General features: G+C 39.6%; 2 protein-coding genes across 3 annotated transcripts; one reads left to right on the top strand and one right to left on the bottom strand.

The window, feature by feature from the left end:
• Nucleotides 1-1,090: 1,090 nt before the first annotated feature.
• Nucleotides 1,091-8,539, bottom strand: LOC100334838 (gastrula zinc finger protein XlCGF8.2DB-like). 2 transcript variants are annotated; one of them, XM_087282306.1, is made up of 3 exons: nt 6,884-6,927; nt 5,935-6,066; nt 1,091-4,471 (listed from the first exon to the last, which is right to left on the bottom strand). In XM_087282306.1, the coding sequence occupies exons 2-3, from the start codon at nt 6,050-6,052 to the stop codon at nt 3,708-3,710; spliced, it is 882 nt and encodes a 293-aa protein (XP_087138432.1). In that variant the 5' UTR covers nt 6,053-6,066; nt 6,884-6,927; the 3' UTR covers nt 1,091-3,707.
• A 1,230-nt stretch (nt 8,540-9,769) lies between these two features.
• si:dkey-77f5.8 lies at nt 9,770-18,439 on the top strand. The gene is made up of 4 exons (XM_087283563.1): nt 9,770-9,812; nt 10,150-10,311; nt 12,519-13,361; nt 14,684-18,439. Exons 2-4 carry the CDS (start codon nt 10,161-10,163, stop codon nt 15,232-15,234), a joined length of 1,545 nt encoding a protein of 514 aa, XP_087139689.1. The 5' UTR covers nt 9,770-9,812; nt 10,150-10,160; the 3' UTR covers nt 15,235-18,439.
• Nucleotides 18,440-20,007: the final 1,568 nt, after the last annotated feature.

Below are 20,007 nucleotides of genomic sequence, written 5' to 3' on the forward strand. Positions count from 1 at the left end.
TATTTTTATTATCAATAGTGTATTTGAAGGGAGTTAATCTGGCTCTTTGCAATTAATATCAACTATAAAAGAGAACCAGAATAAATTGTCTCTAGGAGTAATTTTATTTTGCTTCTGAAAAATATTAAGAATATGTTTGTTGGTACATTTTTTATCAGTCAACTCAAACTCAACACCTTCTAAATGTAATTTTGAGTTTACAACAGACAGAAAATTATAGCAAATATGATTTTCAACAAGTTGAATAATTATTACAGGGATAGATTTAATAACTGAATTAAATTCTCTGAAAAATATTTAGAAGCTGTGAGTAGACATGAATTGTTCATATGATATATAGAATATTCCCGGAACTGTCACACAGTTTTAAAAGATATTTAATGTCTCTAATAAAACAATTTACTAAGAATAAATATTTGTTTAAAGAGGTTGTGTTACCATTATTCAAAATAAAGGAGGCGTGAGGAGAAAAATGTTGACAGTAACAAATTTTTCAAGCATGAGTTTGTTTTTAATGGGACTTTTATCTCGGTGTACTCTGGGCGTGACGTCATAAAGGTGCGTCGCGCTCCGTTTCTGTTTTTGGCTAAAGAAAGGTTTGTCTTTTTAATAATAATCTAACATTTTGTAGATGAAGCGCGTCCGTAAATAAAATTGCTCAACACATGCGTCTTATTTCGCCACTCGGTTCATTGCGAACGCGAATTCCGAATTAATTTGCTGGGAGTTTGGAAACGGAGCTTTTTGAAAGTGCGAGTCAATTGAATCGATTACTGCAAAATGATTCACTGTTTTGAATCGTTCGAATCGCCGCACACTGGCGTCAGTATTAAAGCCAACATTAATAAACCAAAATCATGCTTATAGCTTTTAATCAATGTTTTTTTAATACTTGTTTTAACTATACGTTTAGAGAATTAATTGAATTAATAGACATCAGTGTGTAAAAAAGCCTCCCCCAATAAGGTACTATTTTTATTAAAATAATAAACCATTGGTTAATTTTTAATAAAGGGGACATTTATTTTGGTGTTTTGTTGAATATATTCTAGTGTCCAAACCCAGAGAAACTCCTGCTGCAGCGTCAGACTCTTATAAAGATGGCGTTTATTAAAGATTGAAGAAACATTCAGTCAAACATGAAGACCCTGACGAACACACAGGCTGGTTTTCAGCCTCAAAACTCCACTCACTCGTTTGAGCCTCATTTAAATGTCCAGCTCTACAGAAAAAGGGAAATAACGGTACAGACACAACCTAAACAAACACTCTACAGCTCAACCTTTTACAGTAAATACCAAAACAACCTCATTTACAACAGAATGGAGTTACCAGGGCCGTTGCTAGATATAAAGCTCTACTGGGGCACGACAAATATATATATATATATAAATTTAAGATCATTTAAGAAATCTTTTGCATGAATATTCATTTCATTTGAATGAAATTCTACAGACAATTCAACAAAAAGCAAAAAAAAAAAGATGATTTATAGAATTATCAGTTGTCTTAGACTTGACACATGGCAGATAATTAGGTTTATTAAGTCTTACCTCCCTGACTCTTCATCCAGGTTTGCTTTGTATTGTGTTTGCTTCATACAAAAAAAAAAACTTCCAGGAGGCGTGCTTTGTAAGATCACCACAATGGTTAAACTTTAGTTAGTTTTGTCGACTTGCCAAACAAAAAAAGGCTGTTACGCCAGTTTTACAACACATTAGCGGTGCATAAGCAGCAAGTAGCCTACTTTAACGGGACTCGCACTTGAGAGGCGTGCGGGATCTCTGCACACTTGCGGAGATGCGTCAGTTTGCTTTTTGATTAAACTACATTGCTTTCACCAGCGTTGGTTCAGTTGCACATAGAGAATAACGTCTTTATTTCGGAATAACCACTCCTAATAAATACACTTGCATATGAAGTAAATCGTATCTTAGAGCGTTTATTGGGTCACTGGTGATTTGTAGTGGGGCACGTGCACCAGTAAATTGGGTCTAGCGACGCCCCTGGCAGTTACACTAGATTTTGCCTTGATTTGCGCACCGATGTCTTCTGCATAGTCCTCTATCCATCAAGTGACATCGTTTGCATTTAAAATAATCTGATTCATTTACAACTTTTCACTGAGTCATTTCATTTCAGCTGTTTTTGGTAGCTCAGCATTAAAACAGGTTGAGTCAAATTAGAAATGACGATCTCTTTAAAAGGCATTCACCCCAACCCTCTCCATCCGTCTCACTGTCTTCTCAGATGAGATGGTGGGCCAAATCAAAGGTTAAAATGGGCTAACTTTGTCCCGCAGGCCCTACTTTGGGTATATCTGTGAAGCGGAGGCCAGCTATTGAAGTGCTGTGCAGGTAAACCTCACTCCTCTGACCTCTAAAGCTGCGTTCACACCAGACGCGAAATGTGTGTCAAGCGCAAGTGACTTACATGTTAATTCAATGCAAACGCGCAAATAGACATCCTGCGGCGCGATACGCGCGAATGACGCAAATTGCGCGGGCGAATTGAGTGTTTTAAGCGTTTAAGGTGCTTAACGAGCGTTTCGCGCGAATCTCTCGAGTTCGAAAATTTGAACTTCAGCGTACATTCGCGCCGCGTTGACCAATCAGAAGCTTGCTCTTGTGGGGGCGTGATTGTGACGTAGAACCTGTTGTCGGTGTTCCGAGGGAAATCCTCCAGCCTTCACCGACAACAGTTCATCAAACTGGGCTGGGCTCAGTCAGAAGCACCGCTGAGAGCCTCCGTCATCCAGGTTCAGTTTCTGGAGGAGTTTATGAGCTCACAGAGCTGGATGCACCTCTGAAAGGATGTAGTAGACTCAGACACGACCCTAAACGTATCGACGCTGTTTTTCAGTCTTCATAAAGCACATAAACACTGTTATTTTCTTATAAAATCTATGTTAGCCATTTAGCTATGAAGCTAGAGTCTTCGGGCAGACAGAAGACCTGCCCATCACGCGAATTCGCGTCTGTTCTGAAGTGAATTTGACACGCGAATGAATCGGGGTTTAACGCGCGAATAAAGCGAGTAAACTCAAATGTTCACGCGGCTATTTATGCGCGAATAGCGCGATTTATCCACGCATTCCGCGTCTGGTGTGAACACAGCATAAAGGTGCTCTAGCAACAGACGCTAGAGGCCATGGTCTTTAGCCTCCTTGTTAGAGCAACCAACTCCCATGCAGAAGTTTGTCAGTTTGATCCCAGCTCAAAATGGGTTGGGTGGTGTAGGACCAGCGGGGGTTATATTGGTGCTGTGACCCGGATGGGAGTGAGGTTTAGGGGGTGAGTGCAGCAGAGGCAAGCTAGTGAAGTGCTATGCAGGTAAACCTCACTCCTCTGACCTCTAAAGTTGCTCTAGCGACGGACACTAGAGGCCATGGTCTCTTGTTAGAGCAACCGACTCGCATGCGGAAGGTCGTCGGTTCAATCCCAGCTCTGGGTGGTGTAGGACCATCGGGGGTTACACATGCTCAAAAATATCCATCTTGAGCTCTTCAGTGGGATTCGACACTTGTTAACCACACGGCCCCGCCCAGAGTCTCCACCGCTACCAATCACAGAGCGTGCGCTACACATCAGAGTCAGTCACGATGAAGGGTGTGCGTCATCTGTGTGCACTCGATGCAAATATAAATCAACCTTTAACATTCACAAGGTGTATTATATTCCAAAACAAATTCCACAACGTCGACATGTTTAGGGTTTCTTTCTAGTGTGGATCCTCATGTGGACTTTCAGGTTTCCATTTCTACCGAAACCTTTTCCACACTGTGAACAGGCGAACGGCTTCTCTCCGGTGTGACTTCTGATGTGGTCATTGAGAGAGCCTTTATATAAGAAACTCCTCTCGCACTGAGGGCAGGTGTACGGCTTCTCTCCAGCGTGGGCTTTCAGGTGGTTTTTAAGCAGTGACTTGTGACTGAAGCGTCTCCCGCACTGCTCACAGCCGAACGGCTTCCCTCCGGCGTGGATCAACATGTGGACTTTGAGGATTGTGATGGTGCCGAAGCTCTTCCCGCACTGCTGGCAGGTGTAGACGGGCGGTTTCTCTCCAGTGTGAGTCTTCATGTGGAGCTGGAGCTGTCCTTGATGAGTGAAGCTCTCTGCACACTGCCGGCAGCTGAACGGCTTCTCTCCGGTGTGGATTCTTACGTGCGCATTCAGACAGTGTTTGTATGAGAAGCTCTTTCCACACTGCGAGCAGACGTGCGGCTTCACTCCGGAGTGAGTCCTCATGTGGACATTGAGAGATTTCTTGTGTACGAAACTCTTTCCGCATTGAGCGCAGGTGTTGTGAGGCTTGTCTTTAGTGTGAATTAGTATGTGGGCATTAAAGGAGTGTCTATGTATAAACGTCTTCCCACACTGAGGGCAGGTGTACAGACTCTCTCCAGTGTGAACACTGAGGTTTTCCTGCTGATCCAAACTCTCTTCGCTCTTCTCTTCCGGCACAATCCGATCTAGGGTGAAGAGGGACACACACACATTTGTTAAAGGGCACTTGTGATGAAACTCATCATTTGTAAGCTGTTTGGACAGAGCTGTGTGTAGTGCAGTGTCCACAGTCATATTGAACTAATATGAACACAATAAGTCTCTTTTTTAAAATGTCCTGACGCTTAAAGGGTCACGAAACACCAGAACACATGTGATGAGCTGTTGACAGTGGTATATGTGTCCCACACTGCTAAAAACACTATTAGGACACCTATATTTCACTAAAAAGTGTAAATTGGTTGTTTTTGCGTTATTTCGAGTAAATTCGTACTTCCGGTTTGAAACGAATTTTTGAAGCTGCGTCACGGTCATGACATAATAGCGTGTATTCCAGCGTGCAGACTGGACGTCTGTGCCAGAGTGAGTCTTATTACGTCTTACAGTGTGCTGCATTAATGCATGAGTAAAGCTTGGTTCAAACCAATCAGCGCGCTCTATTGTGCAACTTCATTAATATTCATTACTGTCACAGTGTTTAGACGACAGAGACGCCACATTGTGTTGGCAAAACAAGCGTGAAGTGTTGCTTTTATAGTTTGCTGCAGTGAAGTTTTGTTTTCATTTTCTTTCTGTGAGAGCTCAGCTGGAGTCACGTGTGGATTAACAGTGTACGCGACGCTCGACAACAATAACTTACGTGTCTAAGGAGGATTATTGTTTACCTGAGAGCTGTTCTCATCTGCAAACGCTGAGATCCGGATTCGCTTGTAGTCTCCTCTTAATAAAGACGCGGCTCTAGTTGCTGGTGATTGTCCTGTCTCTACAGATTTGGTAAGTGAGTGACCAGTGCTCTTTGTTTATTCAGTTTGTTCGTATCGAACTAACTATTGCACCGAGTGTAAACATGTTAGCACCACAACCAAACGTTAACCTCGTGTAGGGTTTTAACCGCATTTAGTGACCGGTATAACACACGCGGCTTTCTGACGCTACCTGCCGTGTGCATCTAAGTTTCTGGGAAATGCGGAGGGTTTTTTTCTCTCATTCGCCGTGCGGTATCAAACATTGCATGAAAAATACACGCTTAGAGCAGCTCCTCGAATCAAATATCTCGTTTGTCGCGAGGGGCATGAATGAATTCCCTGAATGAAAGAGCCAAACTGCAGTTAAAGTCCACCATTTAATCATTTGGCAAATAATTCGACTACAGATGTCCATGTAAACAGTCACTTTCTCCCCTGTGTGTGTGTGTGTGTGTGTGTGTGTGTGTGTTTTGACTCTGAAACTCAGCGCACCCAAATAGACACTCCCACACCCTCCCACTTTAGTTCCTCTGACACTCCCCCCTAAACAGAGCTGGACACGCCCACTTTTCTGACTTTTTCCAAAGTAGAGGTGTGAAAACACCCTGCTGAAACGAGGGGGCTTCATGGCCCTTTAAATAAAGCTTAAATGAGTGAGTGGAGCTTTGAGGATGAAAACCAACCTGTTTGTTCCTCAGGATCTTCATGTTTGACTCTAAAAGCTTCTTCAGTCTCTTCATGTTTGACTGTGAATGTTTCTTCAATCTTGATGTCTTCACTCTCCTCTTTAATAAACGCCATCTTTATGTGTTTCTCTGGGTTTGAACAAAAATAAACAAAAGTAAATCTCTCCCTTTTTAAAACAGACTGATTAGTGTAATAAATTGCATTTATCATGGCAGAAAGGATTTTCTGTTGGTACGTTGATTACTACTCTTATGAACAGTTTTCTACAATTTCCCAGAGATGTGTTGCGGCTGGAAGGGTATCCGCTGCGTAAAAACTTGCTAGATAAGTTGGCGGTTCATTCCACTGTGGCGACCCCGGATTAATAAAGACACTAAGCCGACAAGAAAATGAAGTTTTCTACAAATATCATAAACCTGCTCAATGGTTTGTCTACAATAATCATGTTTTGGTTCTTCATGATTCATTTTCACAAGGGCCGAGTGTGTTTCAATCAGCTCCCTAGTTCAGTAGCTGGACTGCACAATATATCGTTTCAGCATCGACGTCTCAATGTGATCATTCGCATTAGTTAGATCGCGAGTGTATGCAATGTTGAGTCTGGGTTATAATTGATCATTTTGCAAATGTTTTTGAGGCCTGCGACTGTGTGAAGGGTTTAAAAGCATTCAGGCATAAGGAAATGCACCGATTGTAACTTTAAAAAAATTAATAAGGATTATTTTTTAATGGAATTGTTTATAGACTTTGGTTTTATTTTACATTTGATTATTTAATCACTGTATACCTGAATACATTGACTGTATTATGTATATAATAAACTGATTCGCGATATCAATTAAAATGAGACGCATATGTTGATTTAATACAGAGCTGACGCGGTTTATTTATGACTATGTTAATAATTATTGGATAAATCAAGACTTTAAACTGTTATTGATGTACCCCCTGAAACAGGGGAGAGAATTACTAATAAATACCAGACACACTCTGCGATGTTTCTCCACTGCTGACTTTATGCGTAATCATATTTGTTTACAAATTCAAATAAACATATTCTCCAAACAGCATCATTGTCATCTTAATGTCACACAATTTCCAAAAATTGCTATGTAAACTTGTAACAATGTACACTAGTTAGTTAATTTTACATTTAACAATATTATAGAACACTTATAAAGTTTTAAGCATTTATCATCGTCGGAAAAGCACTTCTCATTTTTAATCCGATACTTTAACATAAATAAACTACAGGGTTCTTACACCTTTTCCAACTTCAAATTCCAGCACTTTTCAAGCACTTTCAAGGTACATTTGTATGCTTTTCAGCACCTAATAACCACGGTTAAATATGTTTATTTATATTGTATGTACTTTTTCACATTTAAATCTATTGTGCTATTTTAAAAAACTAAAAATTGTTGAGCACTTGGATTTATTGGGATAGTTCACCCAAAAATGATTAAAAAATAAATAAATAAATAAAAACTTTAGTTATTGGATGAAGTATACTTTTAAGTTTGGTCTCTTTCTACCTAAAGTTGATATCTCAAGAAATGAGCTTACAGTCAGATTTTGTTTGGGTGTAGTACCAACCTTTCATGACCAGTCGTTCATGATATTTCATGTGCATTGCTATTATTTCTATACAGTCATTGGATTGTCGTTTCAGTCGTTTCTATAAAAATCTGACTTAAAAATTTAATTTGTCTTAAATTTCAGACGTTCAATAATCAAGTTAAGAAATACAAAATTAAAAACATTTCTAATAGGACATAATCAGTAGTATTAACTTACAATTGTTAATAATTCAATTTAACACATTTCAAATTCAGATTGTTTTGGCATATTAGCTCCACAAATGCGCACATGCGGTGAACATTTTGCAATAAAAAACTAATCGCACAACAGATTATGCACTCGCACAAATGCTCCCAAATATATTTGGGATCACATATTATATATGTAGGTCACATAGACAAGTTTTAAACATATATATTGAGGTCACATAGACACAATAGTGCACGTATGCAACCAAAACAGTCACAATTTCAAGCCCTGCAAATTCAACCAGGTTCAAGCACTTTGTCCAAAATCCAAGCACTTTTCTAAACTTGAAAACGCTATATTAAAAATCAAGCATTTTCCAGGATTTCCAGAAGAACTCTGAAACTAAAGCCAAATATTTAAACAACATATAATTAATCTTTTTAAACTATTATTTTAGCTGGATGTGCATCGTCTTTCTCTAATTATTTATCCATCACTGTTACAGTGCCAATTACTTTCACTTTTCCCAGGAATACACACACAGAACATTAAACAACAGCCTTGAACATCAATTGAAAATGTGCGCGCTCATAATGTCACTAATGGCCTCGTGTTAATCATATTCAAAAATGGAGCCCAGAGCTCGTGCTCTTCCGAACTAAATACTCTTATTAATATTCTCAACAGAACCCGGACACTCTTACCGCTGTCAGAACATTAACACATTACATTAAACTGATTAGGAAAACACATACCTGAAACAGGGGAGAGAATTACTAATAAATACCAGACACACTCAGATGTTTCTCCACTTCTGACTTTATGTGTATTGGAGAAAAACCGCGAGCTCTCCCCCTAGTGTTCAGTCAAGGCATTACTATCGATCACCAAGCATCTCAGACTAAACATGTCGAGCACAGATCAGTACAAAACACACAGATTTGCAGGTGTTTTGAATGGTGAAATGTGAAATACCCTATTTTTTGTGTGTGCAGTTTCCCTTTATAACGTTGTTCACAATTAAATATGTGACTGTCGAACATGACACACTTTTTTATTTTGGTTAAAATGGGTTATTTAATGTGAACACGCTTACTTTATCATAATTTTTAGGCTTATAAGCCTTTTTGCACTATATACTGTTCTTTATCTGCACAACTCTGGTTTGCATTCATTGCCATATGCCCTTAATGTCATTGTATTGTTTACAAAACTTTAGTCTTTCTTTTTTTATTCTTTTGAGTACATTTTAGGTATATATTTAGATTACATTTTAGGTATATATTTAGATTGCATTTTATGTATAATTGTATTTATTGTAAATTCTTTCTTAAAACTCTACTTTATGTATTAACATTATATGTTAGGCACCTAGGGTCTGAGAGTAACGTAATTTCGATTCTCTATATGTCCTGTACATGTGGTTGAATTGACAATAAAGCTGACTTTGACTTGACTTTTTACTTGCACGATTATTACTACAGCGACTTGATATTTTGTTTGGGACTTTTATATTGGCGAGAGGTCATGACGTCATAAAGCGGCGCTCCTGCATCAGCAGCAGAAAGGTTTGCTTTTAACCGGTTTAAGTGAAGATTAATCAAACTTTATGGCCTTTTATTTCACATCTAGCCGCAGCCGCATTTAATTAACAACATATGCCATAGTCATCTGCAGGTCACATATGTTTACTGTTGTTAAACATTCTCTCTCTCTTTCTAATTAATATAAAAAACTACGTCATGCTTTTTAATATATTAATCTCGGTTAATATTAATATATATTAATCTTGGAGTATTCTGCATGTGTGTAATTTTATTGTTCGTAAAATATAGGTAAACCATTTTTAACAATAACATTACATTATTTTTTAATTGTAACCACAATATTTTTCATGCAAATATATTTATATCTGTGAAGCACAAACATGAACTTGTATGGCATTTGTGTGGTTTGCATATATTGGCGTATATATTCAGATCTCTGTGCCTTTGTTTTCAATTGTGACTTTTGGTTTCAATTTTGAACGGGACTTTTATATTGGAGATCAACTATGACGTCACAACGCTGCGCCCCGCTCCTGTATCTGCAAGTCGGCCGAAAGGTTTGTTTATAGTCGTTTGAAGTGAAGATTTATCTGTTATTCATTAACCATACTTAGTGAGTAAAGCGCATCAGCACACGATTAAGAAAACCATGAGACTCTTTATGCTGCTGATAGTGTGAATCTGTTTATTATGAACATTAATTGATAGTAACGGGTAACGGTAACTACGAGACATCGCAATCATTACTCTGCATCTTGATTCACTCGCGTCACCTGGTCAAACAGCAAATTGCAATTCAACAAATATTTATTGTGCTTTTATTAATGTGCAGTGTTAGTTTGAAGTGTTTTAAAGATAAATGAGTGTTTTATTGATTATTGCCTCTAATCACAGATTGCTTAAAGATGGCGTTTATTAAAGAGGAGAGTGAAGACGTGAGGATTGAAGAAACATTCACAGTCAAACATGAAGAGACTGAAGAAGCTTTCACAGTTAAGCTTGAAGAGATTGAAGAAGCTTTCAGAGTCAAACATGAAGATCCTGAGGAACAGACAGGTTGGTTTTCATCCTTAAAGCTCCACTCACTCATTTGAGCCTTATTTAAATGTCCAGGGGTCACAGCAAGACTGAGTAAAACAGGGAACAATCAACACCGCAAGACATGTTTACCAATAATATATATATATATATATATATATATATATATATATATATATATATATATATATATATATATATATATTTTACAACTGCAACAGGAAGCAGTACAAAAGCACCCACATCAAAGGAAAAAACAAACATAGCAATAAATATTCTGAAAATTAAGTACAAAGAGCTTAAAGAGCCCATATCATACATGAAATAGGGTCATATTTTGGTTGTAAGAGTCTCCAACAACAGTCTAATATGCATGCAAGGTCAAAAAACACTTTCATTATCTTGTAATCTGCATTTACTTTTACCTAATTATCTCAGCGACTCCCGTATGAATCTTCTAGTGATTCATTTGTTCCCAAACCCCTCTTTAGCGCCAGGCTAATCTGCGCTGATTGGACCGATACTGACTGCCTTCAGCGCAAGACAGAGGGAAATGCCTAGCCGCTAATTAACAATATTGAAGTAGTCACAGAGCATACACGCTTCATAGTTTAAGGCATGGATTTTAGCTGCCAGTGGATGAATGTAAATACAGACGATGGACTTGAAAATACCGACGACTAACTATTTTATTAAGCAAAAACTCCAAGAACTGGCGAGGAGATCTCCTAGCTTGTCACACTCTGCTCTTTTCACACACACACACACACACACACACACACATTGCCTTCCACCTCGGACGACAACGCACACACAAACACACACACATAACCCTCCTCAGGACAACAATGTACACACACACATTACCCTTCTCCACGGAGGTCCGTAAACAAAGCGGCATGTGTCACGTTTTTAACATGGCTTTACACGCGATATGAGAATATAGCCAGTTAACCTGAGACGGTACACGCGGTTACAAGTAACAAAACACAACTAAATACATTTGCAAGCTAGAGTAAACAAGGCAACAACTTAAATCACACATACTAATGCTGAGTTCACACCAGACGCGGCACGCCCATCAAGCGCGAGTGATTTACATGTTAAGTCAATGCAAACGCGCGAATAGACATCCTGCGGTGCTATAGGCACGAATGACGCAAATTGCGCGAATGGCACGGGGCGAATTGAGCGTTTTGCGCGTTTGAAGCGCCTAACGAGCGTTTCCCCGAATCTCTCATTTTCGAAAATCTGAACTTCAGCGTACATTCGCGCCGCGTTAACCAATCAGAAGCTTGCTCTTGTGGGGGCGTGATTGTGACGTAGAACCTGTTGTCGGTGTTCCGAGGGAAATCCTCCAGCCTTCACCGACAACAGTTCATCAAACTGGGCTTGGCTCAGTCAGAAGCACCGCTGAAAGCCTCCGTCATCCAGGTTCAGTTTCTGGAGGAGTTTATGAGCTCACAGAGCTGGATGCACCTCTGAAAGCATGTAGTAAACTTAGACACGACCCTAAACGTATCAACGCTGTTTTTCAGTCTTCATAAAGCACATAAACACTGTTATTTTCTTCATAAAATCCATGTTAGCCATTTAGCTATAGGCCCTGCCCATCACACGAATCCACGTCTGTTCTGAAGTGAATTTGACACGCGAATGAAGCTGGGTTTGACGCGCGAATGAAGCAAGTAAACTCAAATGTTCACGCGGCTATTTACGCGCGAATAGAGCGATTTATCCGCGCGTTCCGCGTCTGGTCTGAACACAGCATTACACTTGAGAAATGGAGGAAGAAACCGATCCATGTCCTGACATGTCCATCAGCACTCTTTACTGATCCTTCCTTTATCAAACTGCCGATGAAGAATTCTTTGTAGCTTGTAGTTTCCAGAAGCATTTAAACTGCTCAGGGCTGGGCTATAATGCTGAGGTTTCATGTTTGGGTAGAGACCCAATAAATATCCATCAGCACTTTGCGACTTCATTTGACCGGCGTGTGTGTGTGTGTGTGTGTGCGTGCGTGCGTGCGTGTGTGTGTGTGTGTGGCTTTTTCTGTATTAGAGGGCTGGGCCGCAGGTTTCGAATCTCCCGGGTTTGTGCGTGCACGTGAATAAGTGGACTCTTTAACAGGACTCTTTGCTGGGACAGCAGGCTTATAATCAATCATCAGCTAAGTGTGAACTCTTGAAATGGTATTGAACACTGTTTATCTGTTTTCACACTAGACCCGGTTGTGCTGAAGGAGGAGACTGAAGAGATCGTTAATCTTGATCAGCAGGAAAACCTGAAAGTTTACCGGTGGATTCACACTGGAGAGAAACCTCACACTTGCTCTCACTGTGGAAAGATTTTTGTTCATAAAAGGTCTCTTGATGCCCACATGGAAACTCACACTAGAGTGAAGCGTTTTACCTGCCATACATGTGGAGTAAGGTTCAGTCAACGAGGACACTTCACATCCCACATGTTGACTCACTCCGGAGAGAAACCTTTCGCCTGCCTTCAGTGTGGAAGGAGTTTTGCTGAAAATAAAAACCTGAGAGCCCACATGAGGATTCACACCGGAGAGAGACCATTTACCTGCCATACGTGTGGAAAGAGTTTCACTCAACAGGGACACTTTGCATCCCACATGTTGACCCACTCCGGACAGAAACCTTTCGCCTGCCTTCAGTGTGGAAAGAGTTTCAGTGAAAAAAAAAACTTGAAAGCCCACATGAGGATTCACACCGGAGAGAAGCCTTTTACCTGTCATACGTGTGGAAAGAGGTTTACTCAACAAGGACACTTCACATCCCACATGAGGACTCACTCCGGAGAGAAACCTTTCGTCTGCCATCAGTGTGGAAGGAGTTTCGTGAGCAAGGAGAACATGAAGGTGCACATGAGGATTCACACCGGAGAGAAGCCTTTCAGCTGTCAACACTGTGGAAGGCGTTTCACTCAGAAAGCAGCTCTTGAAGGCCACCTGACCATTCACAGCAGAAAGATGCTCTACACCTGCCAAATATGTAGAGTGAACTACAAAACTAAACATGGCTTTAGATGTCACATGGACATTCACACCGGTAAGAAGTTGTTTGCGTCCTGTTCACGCCTCGTATTGAGATCAAATTCACATTTTATTTGTCACATACAGAGTGAAATGTGTACACAGCTACTTGTGACCTTATAAAACCTTAAAAATAATAACATTTACACTTAGTCATTTAACAGATGCTTTTGTCCAAAGTGACTTACAATTGAGGAGGTATTCAGGGATTCAACAAGAAAAGGCAACACACACTAGAAGGGCTAGTTATACCGGAGGGTCAACTGTTCTCTGTATCGTTTAAGGGTAGCAGGGGGGAACGCGCGCGACGTACCTGAAGAGCTAGTAGGAGAGTGCAGGAAGTTTCGGTAGTCTCCTGCAAATGCACAGACACTCCCGTATGCCCGCAAACGAGTGAGAATCTCCCGGAAATCGCGCGTCTCCCTCCCGGTCCTCAAATACGCAGCCCACCCTTCTCACCCCTCCCCACCGCACCCCTCCTTGCTCTTCAGACACTCCGTGCACACCTTGTCAAACCACCACCCCCAACAGCTGAGTGAGACTCTGCAAAATAAACCGTGAAACTCTGACCAATGTGAGGAGAGTTTACTCACACGTGACTTGTTTTAGCTCTTTTGGTCCGGTTAGGGTGCTTTCACACCTACACTTTTGTTTCGGAACGCATCTCGTTTGCCCAGTTAGCGCGGTTCGTTTGGCATATGTGAACAGGGCAATCGCGTTCTGTTCCGCGCCAAAGTAATCGCTCCGAGATGGCTTGAATGAGGTGGTCTCGGCTCGATTGAAACGAACCCTGGAGCGGTTCAGTTGCAGTGAGAAAGCGATCCGATCCGAGCGCGGTTATATCACAGTGTTTATGGATATGTAATAGGCTTACGGCTATATGAAGAGAGAATTATGAGTAGGGCGGGAAGTTTCGCGAGTCTCCGGATGCCCGCAAACGAGTGATGATCTCCCGGTAATCTCGCGTCTCCCTCCCGGTCCTCAAATAGGCATCATCGTGCACCCTTCTCACCCCTCCCCACCGCATCTCTCCTCAGACACGTCGCGCGCGCACCCTGTCAATCACCACCAAACCAGCACCTCTCCTGACAGCTGAGCGGGACGCTGCAAAATAAACCCTGACACTCTGACCAATGTGAGGAGAGTTTACTCACACATGACTTGTTTTAGCTCTTTTGGTCCGATTAGAAACTTTGCCGTGTGAAAGCGAACCACTCCAAGAGCAAAGAGCAACAATGTAACATGTAATCCCTGTTTCGGAACAACTGAATCAATTGACAGGTGTGAAAGCACCCTAAAAGAAAACCACAATGTTTAACTGTCTTTTCTTCTTTCTAGATCTGATTGCGCTGAAGGAAGAGTTTGGAGAAAACAAGAAGCCTTACACGTGCTCTCATTGCGGAAAGAGTTTTCATTATAAAGCTTCTGTTAAACGCCATGAAGTGATTCACACTGGAGAGAAGCCTTACGTCTGTCCACAGTGTGGAAAAGGTTTCACGCAAAAATTTGTGCTTAAAATCCACCAGAGTGTCCACACTGGAGTAAAGCCCTACTCGTGCACGGAGTGTGGGAAAGGTTTTACAAGTACAAGCGCTCTGAATTGCCACATGAGCGTCCACACTGGAGAGAAGCCGTACGCTTGCCCTCAATGTGGGAAGAGATTTTCACAAAAAAGATCTCTGTTTAACCACATATCGGTTCATATCGGAGAGAAGCCTCACACCTGTAAAACAAGTAGAGCGAGCCTGTCAACAAAACAAAATCTTAGACGTCACTTGATCATTCACACCAATGAGAGGCCGTTTGCTTGTTCTCACTGTGAAAAGAGCTTCAGACACAACAGGTCTCTTACTAGGCACAAGAAGGTTCACTTAGAAATGAAGGATTAAATACTAAGTGAGAATCTACAAGAGAGAGAAACCAATCACCTGCAAACGAAAAGAGCTTCACAAACGTTATCTATAACCTGAACAATCACACTGGTGAGAGGACATTTATTCCCAATCCTTCCCCTTCTCCAGTTTTTGCATGCTCAGTTGAAGAGTTCAGAGTGTCCAGATTCTCTTCATCTTGAAGAAGTAATGCCCAATTCACACAGGGCTTTAGTGTCAATGCTTGACAGAGGGCGTGTCTGAAGTTGGGGCTGACACGATCATCTTAGCAGCATCAGCCAATGAAATTAGTCCGCAATCTGCTACTGTCTGAGCTGGTGTATTTGCATACAGCAATCTGATTGGCTGACGCTTCCATCAGCGCTTAAAGTTGAGAAAGTCCCAACTTCTGCAGATGGATCTGCAGACGGATCCACAATGGATGCAACGCCTGACGTCACCCATTCAAAGTGAATGGGACGGATTGACGCCCCCTGTAAATGAGGCGTAAAGCTAAGTGGAAGCACTAGTTAGCCCTTGAAACTAAGATTTTCCAGGACCTCACTCGAAACCAAGGAATACGAAAATTTCCCAGAATACAGCAACCGCAACATGGCTGCACGCGCCAATGAGGAGATAGTAGTATTTTACGGCAATATTATAAAACAAGCATGTTTTTGGTACGTTTGTAATAATACCCATATTCTGAGATGTTCACTATATAGACCATTTTCACATTTGTGTGTCTCTGCAGCAGAAGTCAGCATAGTTGGTAGATTTAGAGAGCAGTTAACGCGAGAGTAGAACAGCTTTTTTTGCATTCCCATTTGCTCAAATAAAAAAAGAAAAGCTCAATGACGGTGTTATCAAGACTTTCAGCTGAAGGGAAACATTGTGTGAGACTGACTACAGCAGCCAGAAGAGAACAACTGAAAGACAGCTAGTCTATCCGAAAAGTAGCTGAGAAGTAAGCTAACGTTGACCCTCTTGTGATAAGCCATTCTAGTAATCATGGTGATATTCTGTTATTTTCATTGCACTGTTTTTTTTTTAATGGAGACAAATGCAAAAATTAAAAACCAAAAAACAACAACAGTGTTTACATGCGTTAAGTGATTAAAATTTCCTCTTGTGAAGAGTCATTCCAAAAATTATGGCGGTCAATTTTTTCTTTTTTTACTAGTATCATTCAATGGATTATTTTCATCAGAGGTGAATGCAAACCTAAAAAAAGATTTCCATCCAATCCAATTCCATCTTATGACACAGCAGGGGCCTGTTTCAGAAAGGAGGTTAACTGAAAACTCAGAGTATTTTAACCCTGAAATGAGAGAAACTCTGGGTTTTCCGTTTCAAAATGGCAGGTTTGTTAAACTGGAGAAAGCAGGGTAAGTCAAGCCTGTTTCTGAAAGAGAGTTAACTTTAACTCAGAGTCAGTTACTGTGGTAACTTACTCTGTGAATCTAACCTGGTCAGAAGCAGGTTTTATTCTCTAAACTCTGAGTTTCTGTCTGTCTCCTCCCCTTTTTTAAAGATGAAGCGGTATTTCTCGCCTTAGTCTTACGTTTCCACCCACGTATTTTAATGCTCATTTTGGATATGTGCATAAAAACGATTGATAGAAATGTCATGATGCACATAACTTTTTAAAATATGCATAAAAACATGCATAACTGAGTAGGATAAAATTTTATTCGATAGAAAATGTGTGCATAAACTACGATGGAAACACTTTTACTGAACAAATTGCAGTATGTACATTAAAAAAAAGATTATGATCATATGATAATGAAAATGTGTGTAAATGGACAAACCAGCAGGCTGGGCACACTGTAACATGTCTTAAATATTGTTTTAGTCATTCTAAAATGCCTTAACTGTTTCAGTATTAGTGTATATTATTAATTACCTCAGAGTGTCTGGAGCGTGTCAAGAGTCTCCGCGTCTCATGGCTTCAGACGCCCCCACGTGTTCATTGTGTTTCAGCATTGTCTTCTGACATCGAGGCGCAAGTACATTAATTAGGCTAAATAAAGAATTAATTGACGCAGCTTCTTCTACCACAGTAAATTCTGTTTTTACTGTTGATATTTGGTGCCAGTTTAATCAGGAAGTGACGATTTTTTTTCTCTTTGACTCGTTGGATGGAATTTTATTCGCATCTTTTATGCAATATTCCAGTTTTGCACATAAATTTATGTAATATATTTGGATGGAAACATAGCTATTGCCTACATTTTAGTCACACACAGAAGAACTGTACTAGATGGCTTATCCTTTTTTAATAAATAATTAAATTTACCTTCGACATGCACTGTAACTAGATTAATGGGATTATTATTCTTTCTAAAAATTATTTTTAGTACTGCTTACCTTCTAAATGTTATATTAACCTCTATCACTTGATCAATAAAAAAGGCAGACACACAAGTGCACTGTTAAATCATTTAAAACTAATAAATGTATAAAAAAGTTTAGAAAAAAATATATAAACGTCAGAAATTACATTACTTATTTTATTATACTTAAATATTTAAATACTTAAAAAGTGAAATTAGGCATTAACTTGAGCAGCTGTTTTCCCACGCTAACTGTCTCTTCTTCACTGATGGTTGCTTCTTTTCAAATATATACACTCATATTTGCTATAACTTTGCATGAGAACATCAAGTTCAGCTGGAATACGAAATGGTGATCTCTTTTATAAGATATTGCCATAGTCACTCGTAATGTCTGCGCTCCATTGATAATGCCTTTTTAAAGTCACGGTGCGTGCGCTTAACTCTGAGTTGGTCTACTCATAGTTGATTGACCCAACTCAGATCAGCTGTTCTGAAACCGAAAACTCTGAGTTTTTAATCTCTCGGTAAATCAACTCAGAGTTCAAGTTTAAACTCTGAGTTGTTTGAACCTCCTTACTGAAACAGGCCCCAGGTGTGTTGAGGCAAGTTGGAGCTAAACCCTGCAGGGCACCGGAACTCCTGGAACAAGATTGATGACCCTTGCTCTAGATGTTGTACACTCGCACATGGAAATTTTCCTAGTCTCTCTCTGTGCTTTAACCATTCAGGTTAAACATCCGTATGTATGACAGTGTATGACGTAATGTGAGAGTATAGTTGTTGTTGATTTGTGATTGTAAGCAGAGCGGCCAGGAACTCATTGCGAGTGTTAACGCTGAAGAAACTGCAGATGATCGTCAGTAAACTTTCTTTTGACTGAATCTCTGTCTCCGGCTCTTCTTCATCTGACTGATGCTCATTTTTGGGTAAAACTGTTCAATACCGCTACAGACTGATTTACTGCAATTTCCGATAAAGTCCCACTAAACAGAAACGTTTCTTGTTACTTTTACCTAATAGTAGTATTATTTACTAAAATTTGCGTTATTTTAGCAGTGAAATAGTATTTTTACTTGAGTACAAAAAAAGATTTCACAAGCATTTAGTGCAGGTTTATTATATTATTAATATATGATTAATACATATTATTATTAATGGTTTTTATTTGTATCTATTCCTATATAATGTTTTATGGGTTGCTGACAATACATTTCAGGTCTTCAATACATAGCATGTCAGTCTTGAAGAAAAACATAGGTGCTGGAATTGATTTCCATTAGGCTGAGCCTGTATGAACCCTGTCATATGTACATTTAACATCAATATATTTCAAGATTTGTCTGAAAGTGTATGAATATGACATATAGCCTATATTTATGAGGTCCAAGCAACATTTCCAGCTTTTGATGAATAGGCTACTATGAATACTTTAGATTTAAGTACAGCAGTTTTCTTTTTACTTTTTAAGAACAGCGCCATTTTTTAAATTAACTTTTAAAAGCACATTTTAACTAAAACGTTTTTTTTTTTTTTACCTGCAAGCACAGTTGATGTTCAGACTATTTAAAATGTTTAAAGTGACTGACAATAATACATATTCTTACTAATAGGAATTAATCTGCTTCGTTTTTAAACTGTGCACACCTGTAGCTGTTTAATTAGGCCTACGATGCTATTTTTTAATACTGGTTAAAAATTAGCGTCGTAAGGTGGTACTTGGAGAGACCATTTTTTTTTTCTAAGGTGGTACTTGGTGAAAAAAGTTTGAGAACCACTGCTCTAAACTATACACGAACCCTGTCAACTGGTATATCATTCATTTTATTTTCGGCTTAGTCCCTTTATTAATCTGGGGTCAACACAGTGGAATTAGCAGCCAACTTATCCAGCATATGTTTTACGCAGCGGATGCCCCTCCAGCTGCAACCCATCACTGGGAAACATCCATACACACTAGTGCTAGTGACTCTTAAATAATACAGTAGTGACTACAGGTTGAAGGAAAGTAGTGGAGTAAATGTACCAATACTGCACTAAACATGTACTCTCAAGAGAGAGTAAAAGTACACATCTTTAAAACTACCTTGTAAATTACAATTCCTGAGACAAACTACTCAATTACAGTAGTCTGAGTATTTGTAATGTGTTACTGTACACCACTGATCAAACATTCCTGCAATCTCTCAGTTTGTAGGTTAAGTCTGCCCTCGGTCACTGAAACAAAAAGAATTTGACAGTTTAAAATGTATTGAAATAACATCACATTATGGTAACATTACATTTATATAAGAACATTATAACATCAGTAAAAGCTTACAAATATAATAAAGTGAAATAATAAACAATTGTGTTTGCGTTTTGCTGCTGATTAAACCAAACACAGAAACAGAGAGTATAAAAATGCATCACTTTCCAACTTGCATGCAAAAAAAACAAACAAAAAGGTCAT

Source organism: Danio rerio, chromosome 15, assembly GCF_052040795.2.
Source record: "Danio rerio strain M-AB ecotype USA chromosome 15, GRCz13ab, whole genome shotgun sequence".
Lineage (NCBI taxonomy): Eukaryota > Metazoa > Chordata > Actinopteri > Cypriniformes > Danionidae > Danio > Danio rerio.